Source organism: Beta vulgaris, chromosome 4 (assembly GCF_026745355.1).
Source record: "Beta vulgaris subsp. vulgaris cultivar EL10 chromosome 4, EL10.2, whole genome shotgun sequence".
Taxonomy (NCBI): Eukaryota; Viridiplantae; Streptophyta; class Magnoliopsida; order Caryophyllales; family Amaranthaceae; genus Beta; species Beta vulgaris.
The window spans coordinates 801,138-823,511 of record NC_079205.1 but is presented as its reverse complement, the minus strand read 5'-3'; the positions used below and the strand labels follow the sequence as shown (position 1 = coordinate 823,511).

The following is a 22,374-nucleotide window of genomic DNA, read 5'->3' as shown; positions in this document are numbered from 1 at the left end:
ACCATAAGCTAATTTATGCAAGAAATGAAGGCACATAAAACTATCTAAAGATAGGGTGGACATGTGACCATGCAAAATGAGAAGGAATGAGTTGGCCGTTGGACCCAATTGACAGTTAACTTAACTTAACTCTATTGGTGTCCAACTCATTTTGGCGGCACTCATCTCCATTTTAACCAACTGCTAAACAGTAAATTCAGCAACAACATTTATTACAAAATTGTTTCAGAACGTCTTCATTTCTGTCTCCTAATAAATTAATCAAATCAAGCTGTTGACACTTGGTAATTGTTTCAGAATAATGCATATAATTTTTGAGTTCTAAAAACTCAGGAGTGATATTTTAATAGACACAGAGAATTTGAAGAGAATATGGTGTCTTTATTTCTATTAGAGGCAGGTATGGGCCAAGCTGACACGCGACCCAAGCCTGTTGTGCGTTATGTGGGCCGCGAGCCTGCCACACTCAATAAATATTATTTAGGCTCAACTTGGCACGACCTGCTTATCCAGTCCGTGGGCCGAATGTCCCTTCACTTTATTTTTAGTCTAAACCCGTCAAGAATCCAAAAAATAACATAAGACACGGGCCAAGCTCACATAAGGCACGAGCCCGGCCTACAGACCCGTGGACAGAATTTGCAAATTATAGGGATGACCTGCCACAATCCACCACTGACTGTCTCCAGCCCAGCCCAGCCCAGCATTGCCCTAAGCTTAGCCCATGTCCATGCCCAGATCTAATTTCTACTACAAAAAGAAACCAAAAAGATATCTCCAATTTGGTAATAAGATGGCAACATACAAATTTGTATAACACAGAACACAAAATATGAAATATTAAGTACACTCACTATGCAATAGTGATAGTGATAGTGTATCTTTCTTTTAAAATTTATAAGAAAAATCAGTTATAATATGTTTCGTTAAATAGAGCTTTTTTTAATACGACGATGAAAGGAAACTGTGCTTTTCTTTTTGCAATATAGTAATAAAGAGTTAGGACACTCTTCTCTTAAGAGAGATGGAAAAGTATATTTTTGCTTAAGAACCAATCCATCTTATATTTTCAGAATGAACTTCGTTTCACCAGCAACATGCTCAAGTACTTTTAGAGTTTGACAACAGTTTACAATTTAAACCATATTATAACGTGATAACTAATTCCAAACAGAAAAAAGTTATTTTCATAACATATGCAACAAACACAGCTTATATAATATACCTTTAACCATCAGATATTACAATATTTTACATTCACATCAGTTAATCTGAAAGAATGTTCTAATATGATGCTCACTTTCTATTACAATTTTTTATCCTCCTGGTTAGACATTTTCCCTACAATCTCCAAAGAATTTCATCCAAACTCTGCAATTCCCTCAAACATATTTTTGAGCATCAAAATTCCAAGTAAATGAAGGTATTACAATAGATTCAGGAGGAGATAGAAGACACAGAATAACCTGAATAATATATGGAGTTATATCAAGAATGTTACAATATAATCCAACTTCGACGTTTCATAGTCGATTTGTAGTTGTGTGATCTGGTTGATGTAAATCTCTGGTGTTCATGTATATGTAAGGCCCTTTATTATCTTTTGAGGGTACCGGGCAAAATCCGGCATAATTCTTGTCTAACTTTGCTGCACATAGATTGACTATGTTCTTGAAAAGACTAGAGCTCTGAGCGAAAGGTTGTGCAGCGAATTCGGCAAATGGCATCCACTACAAAAAGAAAGGGTAAAGATTTTGTTAGCTGATTATTATGGCGCGCAAATGGCAAATGCAATTGCAGGAGATATCTATGGTAACAGTCTACTATATGTCCCCTACAAAATGAACCCGTTCTACAGCAAGGTAGTCTTTTTAAGGTTACTACAGATATTTTCTAACCGTGTTCCTTGAACAAGTTCAGAGTTAATGCCATATAAGCAAGGATGGAAAATTACAGAAGCGCATGTTACTATAGCTAATTCACCAAATCATAAAACGGATAGCTCAACGAATCTGCAAGTCGATACAGACTCCAATATTCAGAATTTCTAATAGAATAGCTAAAGTAGGCATCTAGTTTCTTCAGCTAAGTATATTGATGTTTATAATAGCCTGCACCTTCAGTTATATTCTACATTCAGATGCATTCGTATTCCCCTCATAAGGAGGGTTTAACATGAAGATAAATAAGGTGACAGCGAGCAAAGATTTTGCCTTCTCAGCTGAGTTAAAGTTCATATAAAGCTAAAGCAACCATACATGTAAAAACCAGATTTTCAGCTCTTAGTTTTAATAATAATCTAGTGGGAGGTATATATATAGGATCTGCCACAGAAAGATCAATTGAAATAAAGTACCCTAATGTAACAGTGTTAACTATTAAGCAAGTTTAAAGCACCAAAAGCATTTTTGCAGGCACGCACTACATATTGGTTAGCACTTCAAAAGAAAGAAGCAAATGATCAACTCCATGATATCAAATTTTCACAACACGAAACTCCAACTTGATCCCATAACAAGTAAGAGGAATTCAAGGGGAGAAGATAACAACACAGCAGCAAGAACACATAAGGACAACAGATAAGATTGTTGCCATGGTTTAGTTGGTACCTGAGCTGCCTCAATTTCCAAATCTTGCTTCTGAATTTTGAAAGATAAAGGGCGCAAGAAGCAAAGAAAGAACAAGTCTGACTTTTGAAAGAATGCCTTATGAGTGTGCCTGCATAACAATTGAAGTACAAATGAAGGCATAAGGTTTCTGTGGTCTGTCCACCTGATAAATTACAGTCCAATGTATGCATACTACCAAAATCAAGCAAGGCACAAGAGTGCAACATGTACAAACGTAGAATTACTTCAGCACATTATCATCTTTCAAGTTCCATTCATGCAACCCTCTTTATAGAAACTAAAAAGTACTGTACTTCAAAGTTCAAACTTGCATTTACCAGAATCCGGAAGAATATAAAGGACATACCTGAACCCTACTACTTCGGTGAATTCTGTATCAATCTGAAGAGGCAGAGTTGCATTATTAAAGATTGGAGTCTCTTTTTCTCAATTGGAATGGAAGATATTAAAAGACCACTTACTCCTGTCTCTTCTTTAACTTCTCGGACTGCTGCCGCAAATATATCCTCACCCTACACATTAAAGATGCCTATAGAAACTCACAGAATGGGTAAAGCAAAACTACTGGAAATGGAGAGCAGATATTTCTCCATGATGTACCTCATCAACAACTCCTGTAGGGATCTTCCAGATACCAGTTCCTTGAAATCTGCCACTATTTTCCTGTACTACAAGCATCTGTAAACACCAATACATCAAGCTCAGCAAACTAATTTTAATATGAAGCATGGTATTCAGATCAGGCAAAAAAACAGCACAGGCTTCTTTTATCTTAATCATAGATAATATGAAGGCTAGATTATGACTAAGTATTTTCAGGACTGTGAAATGTGCTATATAGATGTTAGCCCTACTAATACCATTGTATAAGGAGAGGAATAACAATTTAATGATTCTTCTAAAGCATTTCCACATCATATAGACCATCATTTGTTTATGTAGGAGAAAGCGCCGCAATGGATTTATGGAAATGAACTGATCAAGCGATTGCACATATATCAGATAAGGAGAACAAAGTATTACCTCTCTGTTCTCTGTTAAGACAATAGCACCAACTCCTACGCGATGTGTAGCATTTGCAGGAATTGTAGAAATAGTTTCAGGAATCCAGTAAACCAGCATTAAATAATTTGGCTCTGCATGATGGTACCAAAAGCCCTCCTATAATCAACATAAGAGAATTACAGAACGACAGCTAAAAATACTATGAATCCATAATGTAGGCAGGAATAGTTGATTACGCTTTTATCGAAGAAAAAAAAGTTTATTATTCTAGTGATTGAAGTCTAAAAAAAACAGACATGTAGAAGTCTGTAAAGCTAATTGGTGTCAATCTAGTTTCCTTCTCTGTGTTTCCTGCTTGTGGGCGTACCTTAACCACAATTTCAACAAGGTTTGCAAGTCCAATGGGTAATTTTATCCACACACCCTTCTTGCCCTGCCAAAGCATAGCGTGAATACTCATCAGCAATAAGAACAAACAAGTTGGCAATGCAGTGACAGCACAACTCATACTCATCAAGAATAAGGATGAAAGATACCTCATGCTTCCATTGAGACATTGAAGCTCTAAGTGCTCCAAGGAAGACTTTGGAATCCATAGGATCCTCCATATTCACAGTGACACCTCCATGGTTGTCGTTGACTGCAGGAAGCAGCTGGACTCTATCTTCTGCACCCATATTATCTGTCAATTGCGAAGGATCCAAAGAACTGGACATGGATTGAATGGCTATACGTGTACTACAGCCTGAAGAAATAGAACTAAGGAATGAGCTTCTTACAGTTCAGCACCAGGTGAGAATACAAAAAAGAAAGTAAACTCAAAATTAGGACTGACAATAAAAGCAATGTGATCATGTCATTTTGTGTAATCTCTCCGTATAATCAATCTTAGACTATTTATTTTAATTTTGTACAACCTACTATAATTCAGGACCCATTAGGATCTTTATCCAGCTCAATGTTCATAATTCTTCTCTTCGTCCATATCAAAAAGAAAAAACAAGAAAAAATCTATTAAGATGTAATTGAAGATTGAAGATATTAATAGTTAAACTTATGCCTTAGAGACCACTAAAAAGCAGATGAGTAGAACTTCATGAACGGAGGGAGTATATATTATGAGTACCTCTACGCTTCACTCATTTGCTAATTCCTCATAGTTTTGACTTTTCTATTTTATCCATTATAAGTCTTACTTTCTTACTTTTCCACAAATTTGTTCGCATTCTTTCCATCCTCTCTCTCTCTCTCTTTGTGCTTTGAACAATAACTTCTTGCACGTCTGTTTCAAATGCTACAAATGATAAATCTATATATTAGCACAATTTACCTTAGTTTCAAGAGCTCAGAATTTTCTACTTCTGTTTGTTAAATTGATGAGTAATTTTGGAGAAATTAGATGTCACTAGGAGCTACAAAGGGGCCTTTCTAGGGAGTGAGTGACTATTAACAGTAAAAAGTCAGTAGTTGTAAAACGCAGACTTGATTTCAAATTAAGACAACCCTTGTAGGATACAACTATAAGATTCCTAACTTGTGGTATCTCCTAAAATTCTTAATTCTTGTCAGTTGATTTCTATCTATCTAAGAAAAATTATTCCTGCACCCAAACTGACTACTGCCAGAAAAAAGTGTCCTGTTGTCTGAAAATCGTAACAAGAAATATGTCACTTTTCCATAGTATGATGAATAACACAAACATTGACCAAGACATAAGCCACAGGCCCACAACCTCCACTTGACCACTCCCACTGAGGACACAGTCTATGGAAAAGATCGAGGCTACGTATCTCACTTAGAAAATAACCCCCTTCATCTCTGATAAGTTTACTCTTTTGTTTCTTTTACGGTTTGGAAGATGGACCTTTGAACATTGATATCTTTAATACAGCCTCGGTTTCATTTTAATCTACGCATCTTTCTTTTCAGACCGTTTCTTTTCAATTTACATACTGTTTTTAACCCTTGTTGGACGTGGGCCCCTACAACTTTTGTCCAATCCGATCTCCATGTGATGCATTTAACTTTAATGGTTACCGTTTCTTCTCTCACAAACTTTTCCTCTCCATCTCCCATACTTTTACCCTTCATATCCCGTATTCCTTGGTTATTAGGAAAACTATGTAAATCAGTTAGAAGCGGAGGTACTACATAATAATAAAAATTATAAAAAGTTGATATCTTAAATCTACAAATTGAATCGAATCTAACAATATCTCACATGAAGATGTGGATTGTGAAGTACTACTTCCATATATTTAGTGAAATAATAAGGTCAAAGTTAATGAACTTTGAATTTGAAAATGCAAGTGGTAAACTGATAAAAGTCATAGGAAGTACTACACATATAAATGAATTCTTAGTCCTTATGTTCAATTCAAAGGATAAAACTTTTGACTGGTTTATTGAAGGATGGTGATGTCATTTTTGAAGTGCTGGATATTGGAAGTCAAATGTCTAACCCTTTTAAGGGAAGACTTCAAGTTGACTCTCAAGGTCTCCTAATCTCATGAAGTAAAGACGGGGAGAACCCAAAGAACACCATTTAACTCATCAGATTAGGCAACTACTCAATACTAGTCTTACTGTAAGTTACCCTCATGGTCAACCACCACTCTACGCTAGAAAATGATCAACTTGACAATCTCCCTTAGACTAACATCAAAGCACAAAAGACCAAGTTTATTGCATACACCATCTAGATTAAACACAACAAAATGGAGTCATCTCTCATGGTCACGCACTCACGCTGGTGTTACCTAATTCGCTAACCCCCAAAATAGGGATATGAGAAAGGCGAATTGGTAATTTCGTCCTTGTATCCATTCTCATTCGTTCACACCGTGAATAATCCTCATGTGGTCACGCACTCACGCTGGTGTTACCTAATTCGCTAACCCCCAAAATAGTGATCCGAGAAATGCGAATTGGTAATTTTGTCCTTGTATCCATTCTCATTCGTTTCACACCGTGAATAATCCTCATGTGGTCATTTTCACACTCTATTCCAAGCTAACACAATTAACCACTTTCACACCCAACACAACACCCTCCCCCCAGAAACATAAGAGAAAAATTGCATCATTACCAATGACACAAAAGTTCTAAAAGTAATCTCTCTATCCCATAATCGTTTCTATAATGAACTAAAGTTGTCAACTTTACCATGATTATAACCAAGAAAAACCCACCATTCTCCCCCCCCCCCAAAAAAAAAAAGATACTCAATATCTTACTAACAAAGTTGTCAACTTTTACCACATTGTTACCCAAGAATCTAAATAATTCCCATCACAACAAAATTAAGATAAAAGATAACTCAAATCAACATATAATCAGAGTGAAAATGAGTAAATTTGGTATCAAAATTACCTATTTCATCACTACTAATTCTTTGATCTAAATAAATCCAAACAAATTCAATAACTAATATTATCACAAATAACAAATCCTACCAACTAAAATTTAATCCTCCAACATTTGACATAGCAACTATATAATAAGATTAATAGATTGATCAAATACCAACTAAAAAATTGATAAAAATATAACATTAAAAGCATGAAAAGCAGTAAAATTTGAACCTGGAAAGTCAGAAAGATGAAGAATTCCAACTTAGTGTTCTAAGTTAAACCCAAAAAAAATATGTAGAGAGAGGAAAAAGATGAGAGAGAAAGAGAAAGATTGATTGGTTTTTTGAGTGGAGAAGTTTAATGGTGGCATTATATGGAGGTGCCGGCTAATATGGGGAAGAGAAGAGCGGGTACACATACAATCATCATTTTTTGATACATAGAACTCTTAATCAACTTTATTAGATTTTCATTTTTGGTGCAAATTATTGACTTTTTTTTGTTTTATTTATAGGGTGGGGTTATTTATATTATTTGATTTACAAGTATAGTTATCGTGTGAGAGACTGCCTACGCCCTACTTTTAATTTAATATCAGGCATGGTCCAAGCTCATATTAAGAAGAGAACATGCCACTTTTTTTATATCGTGACTAGTTTAATCGATTTAGGGAGCAGTGTAATTTATTTCGTGACCAGATTAATTGATTCAGTAAGGATATTCTTTAACCCATTCAGTGACTAGCTTAATCCATTTAGTGGTTAATTTAATTCATTTCGTAAGATTACCGAGTTATTTTTTGAAATTGTCTATTGTAGTTCGAGAATCAAGAAAATAAAGAAAGGAGAAGAGAATGGAACCTAGAATAGTGTTAGGTTAGAGTGAAATGCAACGGGCTTGTTAGAAAAATTCAATATTAGGTTTGTCTAATTTTATGTTAAAATTAGACCGTCTATTCTAATAATTTGTGTTACAAGTATTTTAACTTGTACAAGCATTATTTTTGCATTGATGAAACTCTTAATCAACTCTATTTGATTTTAAATTTTCGTGCAAATTGTTGACTTTTTTTTTTGGTTTTATTTTAGAGTTGGGTTGATTTATATTATTTAATTCACAAGGATCTTAACTTTTGAATTACAATAATTTATGATATTTTTAAAAATTGTATCTTGCCTAAAAGTACATGATACTTTGTTGCACATTCTCAAGATTAGGATCTTATTTTAGATCGTATAAGTTAGTGACGTAGGACGGTTGGTAGATAAGTTCGATAAAGAAGCGCGATGAAAAGCCTAAAATGATTTGCGCTAATTGGGCCGACGGAGTCCGATTGCTTATTGTGATACCTTTTCGGAAGCAAACGGCCCAACGAGTTCGTTTAAGGCCCGAAATAGGCATTTTAATTATTTCCGAATTTCGTTATTTCCTAAACATTATTAGGTCAATGTTTGGAGGCAGTTTTTGACTTTTAATAATATCACAGAGTTTATACTCTTTTCTGATGGATTCCGGAGTTTTACATGTGTTCTTGATTCGAGTTAGCACTTGCTTTTCTCCATTAATTTCGACTGCGTCAGTTAGTAGGATCAGATTGTACGATATTACGATCGTAAGATCGTAAAGCCTAAAGGCAGCATTCACCAATTAGATAGGTGAGTGATAATGGGAACAAATACTAACTTAGAATCGAAGTTGGAGACATGTTGCGCACAATATTCCAAAAGGTATGGCTGCCAAAATGATGATCAAAGACATGGAGTATCCTATAAGTCCAAGGTTCCAGATAGAAAATAAAAGATCAAGCAAACCACGTTTTCTTTGCACGTAAATATATTATTGTTCACACTATCTAAATCTGATTATCTAATGTGATAATCTTATACTACTTCTTTCGTTCTATTTTAAATAAAACATTTGCTTTTTCACGCAACTCAACGTACTTTTTTAATCATTAATATTTTTAATTGTGCACACGTAAAAAATATAAAAAAGTTTTAATTTAATAGTATGCATCGAAACTGATCTAACAAGATCTCACATGACTGTGTTTTTCTTTAAATAATGGCGATAAATTGGAATTTCACCCAATTTAAAACAGAACTGAGGAAGTATTTGTTTGGTCCAACTCCAAGTACTTAAATATTTGACTATTTGTTTGGGTAGAATTGGGTTATTATCTTGATAAAAATTCTAGGACTAATTATATAATGAATGTGTTAGTAAAGTGATACAATTTTTCACGATATTTTTGGTACTATTGTAATTTGTTTAGAAATTGTGTAAAATGGTTTTTAATGTGTCATGTATGTGTTAGAAACAACAATACTAACTCAACTCATATATACCATGTCGTGAGTAAACAAGTCGAAAATCCTCATTATTAAGCCATTTTATACTCATTTGATTTATTGAGTTTACTATGCTTAATAGTCTCTATGATGTTAACTTACTCCACAAATCCCGCCTCATTTCCTTTGTGTACATGTATAAGCATTCACAAATGTCATGTTTGTCACGAGAAAATAGCTACCTTTGCACCTATTATATGCACTGTTTGCAATTTTAACGAAGATAATCACATCATTGGATTCACTAGTTCTTGGATATAATCATGTACAACATATTTTGGCGCCACAAAAATGCAGCTTCTTCTCTTCCCCCATTTTCATACCAAAATTTCGCCAGTTTATGAGCAATAATTCTATTCTTGGTCTTTCCAAATTCCACTAGACTGTTTTTACTATGATCATCTCGATCTGATTCGCCTGCATTTCGTCACCCATTGCTACTTTTGCTGCCCCCTTAGTTCCCCTCCACATAATAAACACTTCCTTTGTTTTTTTATCACTCTCACTATCACGTGTTCGTATCGAATTGTGAATTTTTTAACTTAAACATCTTTCATTATAAATTTGTAAAAAATTATAATGATTGAATATTAATAAAGTACTAATTGCGACGAATCAAACAATACCCACATGACTGTATTTTTTGTTATAAATTGAGAAAATTTGAGAAAAGTCTTTCGAAATATAAATAGTATCAAAATCCTAATTGAGAAAGAAAAAACCAAAAGAATAATGTTTTAACTTAAAATATACCATAATCTTGCAATTTCTCTCCATCAAAATTAATTAGTAGCTGAGATGATTCAATTTGTTGGCATAACACACAAAAGCCATGTTCTCTTATCTAACTCTTACTGAAGTAGTAGTATCAATTAAAATGATTCTCATTCATCAAAACTAGATTTATTAATTCATATCCGAATTTAGCTATTATTTCAATTTAAATTGATTTTTTTTTGAATCCGTAAATTCAAGTTATAAGCATTGAATTGATTCTAATGAATTTACTTGATTCGTAGTAAAAAAAATCATTTTAACCATCTTAAACTTATCAACAATTTAGAATCGAGTTTCTATACATCAGTAAAAAAAAAAGATATATTTAAATTTTCAAGTGAGTCAATCTGCCACATATTGCTCTGTCATTCAATAGACAAATCAACTACAATATCTGCTATAAATAGAAATGTTCATTACAATTTACGAGTTTTAATCTTGCGACCATAAGCATATAACAATAAAGACACATGAACACATTATGAACATCGTTGTTCACTCTCTCTCTCTCTCTTCTCTCTAAATCCTTCATAAAGCGTCGCAGGGGGTTTTCTCGGCACTCCAGGTAGTTCACGTTTGCTGCTTGCAGGGTTTTCATGACGGTCACGCAAGACTTTTCAAGAATCCAGTCGAAAGACCGACCAGCGCGCACTCGACTAGAGAGACTAAGAAATCAATAATGTACAAAACTTTCACGATCGCGACTTCCAACATAAAAAGCTTACCCGTTTCATAATCGAAACAACATCCATTGATATGCATTGTCCGAGATCAGAATTAGTTTTTTTCACTATTGAAAGATGGAAGCAGAAAAAATAGAAAGAAATCAAAACAAAAAGAGAATAAAATCAGGGACCCCTACGTAATTTTGAACCTAAGTTGAAAAAAATGTTCTCTCTGCAGGGAACTTTTGCTTATTTTGGCTCTTGAGTTTTCCTTCAACAGAAATTGCTGAACAACAAAAGAATAGTACTTGAAGAAACTCTTTCTTCTTTCTATTGAAATTGTTTGATCAAATAGTTTCTCTTTCACCCTTAACAAGAAAAGACTGAAGAGAGAGAAAGAGAATTAGACAGAAAAAATAGGTGAAAAAAAGAGGGTTTTACAAGGACAAAAACCAGCATGTCATTGGGCTACGCAGAAAAACTTTCATACATTGAAGATGTGGGTAAAGTTGGGATGGTTGAATTCTTTGAATCACCTGGCATTCTGCAAGAAAAAGTAAGGGTTTTTATAACTTTTAGGGTTCTATGTTTCATGTCATTTTCATTTGTTTGATCTTTTCTTTTTTTTTGCATCTGTTACTTATTTAATAGTAAAGTTTAAAACTTTGATCTAAATATTCAATGCCCATGTAATGCAATTAGGTTTTTGGGCTGAGATTGTGTAGAAATTATGTGGGTTCAATGACTTGTTATAATATTTTATGATTTGCTCACTTGGGTCTTACTACTCTTTGCTCATTTGTTGAGGTTGTTGCAGACACTTGCAGTATTTGAATTGTTTTGGATGAGAACCCATTATATGCAGGAAATTCGTCGCATTCGTTTCGTCTTTTTGATCCAAAGGAGTGAATGTAGATGGTTAACTTCCATGTTTGTGAACATTATAGTATCAGATATAATGTTGCTTAGTCCAAGGAGTTTAACCAAGGAGTTGTGGAATAGTGCAAGCATGATTAGGATTTGATTGTGTGAGCTCTTGCAAATTTTTGTTTCTATGTCCATTTTTGTGATATGCATTTGAATCCTACCTGATATGTAAGTGTGATTTTGTTCTTGCAACTAGCTGATCCTTTAATGTAGGTGGAATTGCGGACTAATTTTATAGCATGTAAGTGAGTTTACGGAAAAACGTGTTTTGTCATTTTATTCTCCTTGCTGGTATTGTTATTGCAATAATAAAGGTGGCTACTGCTGTCCTTGATTGATAAAGGTTCGAGTTTTTGACACGGTTGAAGAACTTATGAGAAATTCTTGTACTTTTCATAAAAGCAAGTTTCATGCCTGATTTTCCTGAAGTAAAATAGATTAATGTTAGGATCTGTATGAATTTGTGATTAGTGCTTTGTTCTTAATCTGTCAGTGCGAGTATTAGTTAGAGTAATGTCACTTTATACGTTGACTCTTCATTCTGAAGTACTAATGTCAAACACTTGACAGATTGAAAGGGGATGAAATCCTTACCTTAAGGATTCAATTTTCATTTTTCACAATGAGACCTCAATCATTTTGAACCACATTTTTGGTAGAGGACTCTTTGGATCCATTCATATACGCAACACCAACCTATGTTCATTGTTCAATCTATTTATAATGCTTGCAGAGGCCAGTTGATATACTGCGTTGTTCAAACTGTAAATTTTCTTTTCCCATATTCTCCATCTTTTGAATAGAAAGGTGTGTGAGCGGGACAGTGCTGAGGTTTTAAATTGTAATCTTTAATCCTGATTACAACTTACTCTAGAAGCTTGCCATGTGATACTTATTGACGTCGAGGACATGTAGGACAATTTCTCATGCTTAACTGGCTTTCTCAAGACATGATTTACATTAGATATTTCCCTGCCATACACACTCTCTACTCCTTTTCCCTTTTTATGCATCTTCTACAATGTTAAGCTGGCTATCTGGCCATTCACATATGATAATAGTTACTTCGTTCTATCCTTCCACTAATGCACATTCTTATTGTATCCATGTGATTTATGTTAGCTTGACGTGAATGGTCATTTCTTGTTGCTTCCAAAATAATTTCTGGCAAGTATGTCTCTCTTGTGGACACTGACTTCGATAATCTTGCTCATTGGTCTGACAGGTAGAACAACTTGCAAATATGATTCAAAAGGTTGGAGCTTCAAAGATTTAAATATATCATTGATCCCTGATATTTGTGTTCATCTTTTTCTTGTTTTCCCTAAGCCTCATATGTGTTCTTGCAGAGTAAGCATATGGTTGTATTTACAGGTGCTGGTATATCTACTTCTTGCGGTATCCCTGATTTTCGAGGTCCCAAGGGCATCTGGACACTTCAGGTAATATTCTACATTTGTGTCATTTATGTATGTTGATGTCAGTGTCATGAACCTCAAGAAAAAGCAAGTTTTGAAGTGAGTGATTACTTCAAGGAGAATTTAGCCTAATGGATCAATATCAGACTTTTTAAGTTTGTGGTTTCTAAGAAGTAAGGTAGTATGGGTCTTATGACTATTTTTTAAAATCAGACTTTTTTTACATATTTATCAGCTGCCTTACATGTCAAATGACATGACTTCTGAAAAACTTATATGGGAACACTCTTTACGAGTTCAGTCCCATGGTCCGTTGAGTAAATGTCAAATTAGATTGTAGACTAGCTCTGTCTCTCACTCTCTTCTTCCCTTTGTTGATACTTCGCTACAAAAGCATTGTATTCTTTATTTTCATATGCATACTGAAACCCCAGGCGGTCTAAAGCTTTAGGTTATGGTCTATTTATCTTAATTTGACTTCTCTGGACTTATTGTTGCTGTGAATTGAACTTGTTAAGCCTTATTGGAACTTATCTTAACTTGTTCGAGATTATCTGAAATTATTTCTAATAAGCTTAGGAGAACAAATCCTAAGACTTTAGGGTTCGCATGTCTATAAGTCCTTATAGCACCAAGAGGATTACATATTTATCTTTCTTCTCTCATTTGTTTATGATGATATTGAACTTTCAAATTTATATCATGCTCCGACTTCGTTGTTCTCTATCGAAAAAAATTGTGCAGATCTTTATGATATAAACATAGATGTGATCATGTGACTATCGTAAAGGGGACCTGTTGTATAACTGGAATCACTTTCTAGGTTTTACTGAGTCTGTAAATTCTGGCTGCCATTATGCCTATCTGTTAAAGACTTGTAGTTGGAAAATTTGACATGATCACTTAAAATGTATATAACTTGGAAACGCCTTTTTGATTCATTTCATGAGGCCTTCCCAACTTTATGCTGAATATAAATAATTTTGTCGGTTCAGGCTTTCTATAATTTCGGATATATTCAACTTTCATCTTTCATGCATGTGATTGATTAGTGATGTTTCTTATGGTTATTTTGGTGGCAGCGTGAAGGCAAGGCCTTACCTAAAGCAGCTTTGCCTTTCAATCGAGCAATGCCTAGTATAACCCACATGGCTTTGGTTGAGCTAGAAAAGGCTAGTATCCTCAAGTTCGTTATTAGTCAGGTTTGTTTTCTTTTGGAGCTTTTACATATGGAAGACTTGCTACATTAGAAATTGTGAGAATGTCTATTTGAGCTACTTCCTAGAACAAGCACCTCACTAGTTGCCACGCTGCTAGTGTGTGGTACTTAGGTTACAATCTTAGGTTGCGTGGAAGGACTGTCTGTTTGCTAACTCAGTTATTGTGGTATTTGGTTCACATGTTATAGCAACCAGTGTTTATGTTGCCCAAAGACAGGCTTTACGGAGGGCCGGAGGGGGTATAAAGAACTTGTTTGATGATTTGAGGGATGATCATAACATAAAACAATGACTCTTTTCCCTTTTGGGCTTGACTCAATCCTAGACGACCAAAATTCAGCCTAAATAGGCCAATAGGGTAGTATTGATCTGTTTCTCCTATTCTGCCACTTTATTCGGCTACCTAACAATTGCATAATCATCTTCTGTATTATCAGGGCTGTTTTAGTAATTGTGTAATATACTTGGGTTGGCAAATGCATTGGATGTCCTCTTGGTCAATATGACTTGTCTTTCCTTTATTTTTTGTCACATGCTTGAATATTATTGCAGAAGTGAAAAAGTTAATTGTATCAACATTCAATGATTAAGCTAAGTGATCTCATTTGAAATGCTAGAATGTTGATGGTCTCCATCTTCGGTCCGGTATACCACGGGATAAACTTGCAGAGTTGCATGGGGACTCCTTTATGGAAATTTGCCCATCCTGTGGAGTTGAGTAAGTCTTGATATATTTTTGGAGGTTCTCTTTTCTATATACTTCCTTTATTTCAAAATACTTGACACACCCTTTTTAAAAAAAAAAAACTTGAGACACTTCTCTCAACACGCTTGGCAATGTTTTTTTTTTAAACTAGTAATAACTTCAATTCCCTATGAGTAAAAATTATTAATAGGGGATACTTTGAAAGTATATGCCGAGACGAGTCCAACAAGATCTCACATGACTATAACTTTTGTTACATAGAAATCATAAAAGATGGTCAAAGAAGAGTGTGTGGATAGTGGAAAAGTCAAACCGTGTCAAGTATTTTGAAATGGAGTAAGTAGTTTATAATTCTTTATTTTTCCACCATGTTTGTGGATGTCACTTACTCCGCGCAGTTGAGAAGTGCTATATGGCCTTTTTTTCTCTTTCCTTATAGGTTGACTTTTATATTGATACAAACTCACCTTTTCTAATCCTTTTAAATGAATGTAAATTGGAAGATATGTACGAGATTTTGAGGTTGAAACAATTGGATTGAAGGAAACTCCCCGGCGTTGTTCTGATGCAGGTTGTGGTGCAAGATTAAGAGATACTGTTCTTGACTGGGAGGTATGCTCTCTTGCGTCCTGATATCTTATTTTCTTTCGTAGGTTTCAGCTGCAAAACTCAGACTTAAATTTTGACTTGAATATTTATTGATTGTATCTTTACTATCATGATGGTTAGCTGCAATTGTAACAATTCAAGAGGTTGTGAGAGTTATCATTCATAGCATGGACACACTGACCAAAAGAGTTTGGAAGATAGCCATAAGCATGAGTGGATGGTTCTGATGGCTGGAATCTAATATTTATCGATATAGTCCTTATAAGGACAAAGAAGAGGTATTCACCAATCACTCTACCTTTCAGGACGCATTACCCCAAAAGGAGATGGATGCAGCTGAAAAGCACTGCAGGATGGCTGATCTCGTGTTGTGTTTAGGGACAAGGTAATTATAAGTTTTCTTGTCAATTTGTGATCTTTCTCCTCAGCTGGATCTGTTGATTATTTAGAAAATGTCATTCTTGAATGGAAGGCCACAAATTGGGTACTCAAGTAGTGTCGGAAACAAAAGATATCTGAAATACAAGCTAAACTCCATTAGTGGGCTTCTTAATAATCTTGTCTGAGAAACGGAGTTGCATTGACTAAGTTTAGTGCTTTTTCCTCCCTGTCACTTTACCCTCTCTATCTTCCTCTTGCATATCATGAAGTCAATTGAACTTATGCAGTGTGTTTGGTGTTTGAATGGCCTTTATACCAAAGAATTATAGTTACATAATCTGTTAAGAGGTAAATGTTGAAATTATCTTACCAGCATCGATACACTTTCTGTGGTAATTGAGTTCTAGTCTTTTAGTCCGTTCTGTGACGCTGTGGTTTGACCATCATTGTTACTTCTTGATGCAGTTTGCAGATTACTCCTGCTTGCAACCTACCTCTTAAATGTCTTCGTGGAGGGGGAAAGATTGTTATAGTGAATCTTCAGGTACATGATAATTATTACTTTCTGTGCTTATATTGATCAGAGTCCCAGTTGCTCCTGGAAAGGAAAAATTGAAAAAAAATGGGTGAACGAATTGATCATTCCTTTCTCCTTAATAGTAATTGAACTTCTAATGTTTGTCATATTGGAAAGAAAAGTCTTCCAAGGTCTTGCTGGTTAGGGATGGTAAGGCATTTACTGTTTGAAACTTGAACACTAAAGTTCAGTCACTACTCACTATCCACTATCTTCAACGTGTGAACTCTCTGTAGCTAAATGCGTTAAGTAACATATAACTTCTTTTATATTGCAGAAAACTCCGAAGGACAAGAAAGCAAGTCTCGTAATCCGTGGGCTTGTAGACAAGGTATGTGCTTTGTTCAAGTTGCTTCTGGGTTTGGTTCCCAGTAGCTTCTGTTCCCGCCAAAGTATTACCTGAAATAATTTATCTATATAAAATTCAGGTGATTGGTGGTGTCATGGAAAGTCTTATTCTACGAATTCCTCCATTCGTTAGGATAGACCTTTTCCAGATCTGTCTCACTCAAGCTGTGAGCTCAGGTATCTTTTAAGTTCTTTTTTTCCTTCAGAGAAGACAATCTTGGATATTTTATAGAACTAATTGTTATTCTTTGGATTAATTCTTATTTCATTCTTCTATTGCTGCTGATTGTTTGAGACGAGATAAAGACAAAACAGTTATTCATATTACCATCCATGAAAAAATTTGAAAAGTCGTGAGATGAAACATAATTTGTTAAAAGATTTCATTGGGTATTTTCTCATTTTGAAAGTTAGATTAGCTGCCAAGTTCCAAAATAAATCCCTTTGGAGCAACTTTGTGCTTCAGTAATCAGTTTATTCCGTTTTGTTTTGTGTGTTCTTCATCAGTGAAAGTACTGATGTGTTTCTAAAAGTTATATCTATGTAAAGATGTAGCTTACAGCTTCAAGGGAAGTATCAATTGTTTTACTTGCTGAACAACATGCCTTTTCCTTGCTTCTTTGTTTGATATTGATGTTTATAAATAGTCCTTAGCATAATTACTGGGGTTTGACTACTTGCAAATTCCTTTGATTTTTTTTTGGAATCATGTGGAATAAGTGTCTGGTGTGATGATCTTCGTTGTGTAATATCTGCTTTGCTATATTGATCAAATGTGTTGCTAGACTCTTGAGTAAGTCCTGATCCTACCTTTGTAATGTTTTATCTCTTTTGTAGATAAAAGATACATGAACTGGAATCTCAAGATTGAAAGTGTGCACGGATACAAAGCTCCTTTGCCTTTTGTTAAAAGTGTTGAGGTAAATTTATTATCGAATACTCCTATCATGCTGCTGAAATCCTACTCTAGTTGTTTTGACAACTGACTCCTGTGAACTGTTGAGCTGTTCAAGATGTGGAAGTTCCCCCACCCCCCTGTAGATCACTATTGCTTAGCTTTTGCTCAGATTATTGTTGCAAAGGACAAGAAGATCAGCCCCACCAATATATAAGTTATTGCCAATGCTTGGTTCTGTTCAGTACTTCTTATCGTGGATATAAGTCTCATCTCTTCATTTTTGCTTGTATGAAGGATTTACTTGTAGTCTTGGGCAAAGGTTTGATGTTAAATTGTAAAGTCTGCACTAAAGATAGATTAGGAAAGTTGTGCAATCAGGAAGAAGTGCACAATTTGGCTTATACTCAAGGGAGCATTATGTGGCACATTTAGTTCAAAGCAAAGGAAGGATCGGATCTGCTGTCTTCTGTTACATGTTGCCTATATGATATTGTTAGCTCAACATCAGGCTCTCTAATTTTACTGGTGGCTAATAATTTCGGCTTTTGCATCTTAGGTTTCTTTTGCAGACAGGCAAGATCTGAAAGGTGCTGTGCTGGACAAGCAGCCATTTGTGCTGAAGAGGTATGCTTGTATTTTTTAATGAAATTAGGACTTTCGTACTGTTTGTTAGACTGACACTCTTCATTATTTACATATCATCTTGTATAACCCCTATAAATAATGAATTTGAATGATGTCTCTGCTGCAATAAGTTTGTTTTTGTATCTCATACATGGGAGTTAACTTTCAATTATCGATGTTGGTGTGAGTAATGATTTCTTTTTCCTTTTTAGTCGTAGCCTTACCGTCTAGTATTTATGATAATTTTAACCCTTGTGATAAAAGTTGGTGTCGTTAAATGTAAACCATTCACTATTTCACTAGGAGGCCTTTCTGCATGCATATGCAAGGAACGTGATCTGTTGATCGTTATTGAACTCTTTCTTTTTTGTTTTATTTTGCTGTTCTTCTTCTACAGGAGGTCTGTGAGGATCGTGGAACCATTTGAAGTGGTACTGAAAATCAACTTCATTGATGCCTGCAGATGTCGCTATGCACATATTCAAATCCCCGTCAATTTTAAAGTAAGTCTTGGATTTTCATTTTTGGGTTTCATTTTTGCTTCAAACCTGATAACAACACTTTATTTGATCTTGCTGAACTCATGTCTTCAGTTGGTTTGTATTCTTGTGTGCTCGACCATGTTTGCTGTTCACATAAGCAAATCATTTTGAGAAGAGTTAAAACAGTATTTGGCTAAATTTTAATTAGCTCTATTTTTGTACCATGAGTCTTGTGGGGTTGGTAACTTCACTTTTTGTAGGACCTACACCCACACCAAGTAAGAAAATCAGGTATAATATAATTATCACTTTGCCGGAATTCGGGAAAACCTTCTATTTTGGGGGGCGGAACTGCCGATTTCCCCTCACTCTTCACCTCATATCACTTCAGACCCAAGTTTCATATACCTCCCTTCTTCACAAAGGGTCTTGTCCCCAACTCCATACAAGTGTATCAACTTCTCACCAATTATATAATTTTCTTGGCAGAAAATTTGGGACCAACTTGATGTTTTTGTATGTGAAGTATTTTCACGAAAAACTGATTTCACCCGAAGAGAGTGTTGTAGAAGTTTAGAATTTGAATACCAGCAATTTCTTGAGTATTCATTGTAAATCAATTACAACAATTTCAATGGCTTAATCCCATTATAATGGAATCGCCTGCATGAGTCTAGCTTTAATCTCTGATGGCCTGTCTACATGGGTCCTCTAGCTCCAATCTCTTTTGCCTAATGCTATATGCTCTTACAAACCTGAATTCTTCATATCATTTCTGATGCCCCCCATCTAAGACATCTTCGGCTTCCCCTGACTTCTTCCAAAATCTATTGTATACTTGGATCCCCAACCACTTCCTGATTTGTGCGTCCTCTAGACAACGTCTCACATGTCTATACCATTGAAATTGATTCTTTCTTGTCTTACCCTCAATTTCTGGGACCCCAATCCTCATTTGAATATATCCTTGTCCTTGATGTGCTCCCACATCCATCTCAACATGTGCATGTATGCGACCTCCGTCTTCCTAATATGATCTTTCCTATAAAATTTTCCTTATAACCTTAGAGGTACACGACTGTCGTACAAAACCTCCCAATTTCCCCTCTCCATTTAAGCCATTCTTGGTGAATCCTATGGTCGCTTCTTGCTCAGTATCCCATTTCCTTCAGAATATTAACCGAAGGTATATATAACACCCACCAACATAGTAATCGGCAACTCAGTTTATTCGGCTACTGGGTCTGGTGAGTATTCACATCGTGGTACTGTTAATTTTCTTTACAAAAAAAGGCTATATACTTGACCATTCTCCACAGAACAAAGATATATGGATATTCATTCCTTATTATGTGATCCTTTTTTAATAGGTGTATAGCCTTGCTTTGGTTTTGTATTATGAACTCTTTTTCTCGTCATTTTTTTTTTTCGAACTCTTCTGAGGCTGACAAATGGGATTGTATGCAGATTTCAAGAAAATGTCCCCAATATGACAAGGAAGCAATACTTCAGAAACTAAGAGAAGCAGCAGTGCAGGATTCTCAGTGTGGACAGTATGAGATAATAGAGAGAAGGGCGAATTTATCCCCAAAATACGACAGTACAGTGTATGCCATTGTGACCAACATTACTACGTACAGTAAAACTTCTGTCAAAGCATTAACCGAAGCAGTTGCGTGCAACGGAGATGTGAAAATTAAGAGCGAAAGCATGAAGAGTTACAGCTCAGATACCGATAACAAGCCACTGAGATTTCTTAAAAGGAAAAGTAGGCACACTCACAGCAAAGAAACTTCTAGCAAGCAATTGAAACTTCATCAACCTAATAGTAGATTGTAAATTTCAGTGTTCTTGGATATTTTGTACATAAGACACTTCTTTTTACCTATGGCGCGTAAAAAAAAGTAGATTGATTTAGCGGCTGTGGTGGTGGTGATGGTGATGGTGATGATAAGTTATTATGGTGGATATTACACATTAGTGGTACATACAGGAGACTGAGTGAATTTTGTTAGTGTAACTCCCAGTCTCACCAAAATTTAGAGAGCAAAGGTGATCTGATTCTGCTACCTTGGATGTGGATGTATATTCTAACTGTTGTACAGGTATTTTTTGAACAATTTGAGGTTATCTTTTTTAGTGTGACTTTTATATGTATGTTGGTAGTTAGCATTACTATTGTTTATCTTGCCTAATAAAATCTCAAGTGTAATATTTCAGATTTGGTTTTAAAACCCATCTGCATCATTGTGAATTAGTTTGAGCTGAAGTCTTGGTAAGATATCTTCAGCCTGGTATTTCACTGATTTCTACATGAATTAGAATCACCAAGATCGTCTTTAAATACAACGGTTTTTATATATATCAAGTGGCAACACATCGGTTGTATTATCAAGTGGTGACACAACGGTTGTATTATCAAGTGGTAACACAACAATTGTATCATGTGGCAATACAACTCTCCATCTTAGCCATCATAGTTGTTTTTAGGTTGAAAATTACTAATGTTTTTAAACTCGAGGCTTTAAGACGAGTTTTTGTTTGCTTAAAATATGAACGTTCAACACAGACATTGATGTCATTAGGGCTATCAGATCAAGCATGTGAATGTCATCTGAGTAATTGATAAAATCTTAAAATGTGATATTTAAGAATTGATATTGAATCTCATCGATATTACTAGTATTCATGATTCATTATACATCAATTTACTACTATCAGTTTATCAATTATTGATATTAACAATTTTACTCTCAATATAATAAATGACAAGAAGTCATTAGAGTTTTTTTTTTTCTTTTTTTTGTGTAAGAGTTTTTTTTTTTTACACTTACGGAACATAAGTAATTATAAAATCTGGAACAAGTTATAACGCATTGTTGAGCTATTTCATGAGTGGTCCTGTGCGAGGGCAGCCCAGATGATATTCATCTTACCACGGGTTCCCGAAAGGAGATCCAAAAAAAAAAAAACAACTTCATCGATCATGCATCATTGTCCGATATATGGCCGTCGATGAGTTTCAGATCATATGTAGAGGGCAGTGTAGTACAGTCAAAGGACGTACGCAGCTAATTTTTTAAACCATGCATGCATGCAAACTGTTCACATGTGATCATTAGCAAGAAGTATGTAATCATCTTTTGTTATAGAAAATATAAATACAAGTTCAACTATCTTCAACTTGGATTTTATGGTGCAAATTATATCTTTCTAAATTTTTGATAGTAAAATCAGCATGAATGAATTTTAACACTTACTTTAAATCATGTCAGTTTTTTTCACTTGAAATAAGATGATCGCATTTGTATGTTAATTAAACTTGAAGGTTTGATAGGTGTGGTTTGATTTGAATATTTTTTGTCTAATATACACACTTTATTTTTGTTTTCTTTGGTTATAT

The 22,374-nt window shown here is 34.9% G+C and overlaps 2 protein-coding genes across 7 annotated transcripts; one reads left to right on the top strand and one right to left on the bottom strand.

Moving 5' to 3' along the window:
- Positions 1 to 1,197: 1,197 nt before the first annotated feature.
- On the bottom strand, positions 1,198 to 7,403 carry LOC104891865 (nudix hydrolase 2). 4 transcript variants are annotated; one of them, XR_789866.4, is made up of 10 exons: positions 7,220 to 7,403; positions 4,172 to 4,380; positions 4,003 to 4,068; positions 3,654 to 3,791; positions 3,231 to 3,308; positions 3,092 to 3,142; positions 2,977 to 3,011; positions 2,610 to 2,718; positions 1,467 to 1,730; positions 1,198 to 1,371 (listed from the first exon to the last, which is right to left on the bottom strand). XR_789866.4 is itself a non-coding variant. In XM_010677639.4 (9 exons), the coding sequence occupies exons 2-9, from the start codon at positions 4,349 to 4,351 to the stop codon at positions 1,524 to 1,526; spliced, it is 864 nt and encodes a 287-aa protein (XP_010675941.2). In that variant the 5' UTR covers positions 4,352 to 4,380; positions 7,220 to 7,402; the 3' UTR covers positions 1,198 to 1,523. The 4 variants fall into 4 exon arrangements, 3 of the variants coding, with proteins under 3 accessions (XP_010675941.2, XP_048498422.1, XP_048498421.1); XM_010677639.4 differs by having other exon boundaries at positions 1,198 to 1,730; positions 7,220 to 7,402; XM_048642465.2 differs by having other exon boundaries at positions 1,198 to 1,730; positions 4,172 to 4,302; positions 7,220 to 7,399.
- A 3,437-nt stretch (positions 7,404 to 10,840) lies between these two features.
- On the top strand, positions 10,841 to 21,116 carry LOC104891867 (NAD-dependent protein deacetylase SRT1). Of its 3 annotated transcripts, none has more exons than XM_048642462.2 (14): positions 10,841 to 11,337; positions 12,934 to 12,963; positions 13,058 to 13,150; positions 14,209 to 14,328; positions 14,964 to 15,064; positions 15,556 to 15,664; positions 15,967 to 16,046; positions 16,508 to 16,586; positions 16,897 to 16,950; positions 17,048 to 17,144; positions 17,805 to 17,887; positions 18,422 to 18,489; positions 18,887 to 18,992; positions 20,439 to 21,116. In XM_048642462.2, exons 1-14 carry the CDS (start codon positions 11,239 to 11,241, stop codon positions 20,808 to 20,810), a joined length of 1,491 nt encoding a protein of 496 aa, XP_048498419.1. In that variant the 5' UTR covers positions 10,841 to 11,238; the 3' UTR covers positions 20,811 to 21,116. The 3 variants fall into 3 exon arrangements, with proteins under 3 accessions (XP_048498419.1, XP_010675947.2, XP_010675944.2); XM_010677645.4 differs by having other exon boundaries at positions 11,301 to 11,337; positions 13,083 to 13,150; XM_010677642.4 differs by lacking the exon at positions 10,841 to 11,337 and adding an exon at positions 11,365 to 12,472.
- Positions 21,117 to 22,374: the final 1,258 nt, after the last annotated feature.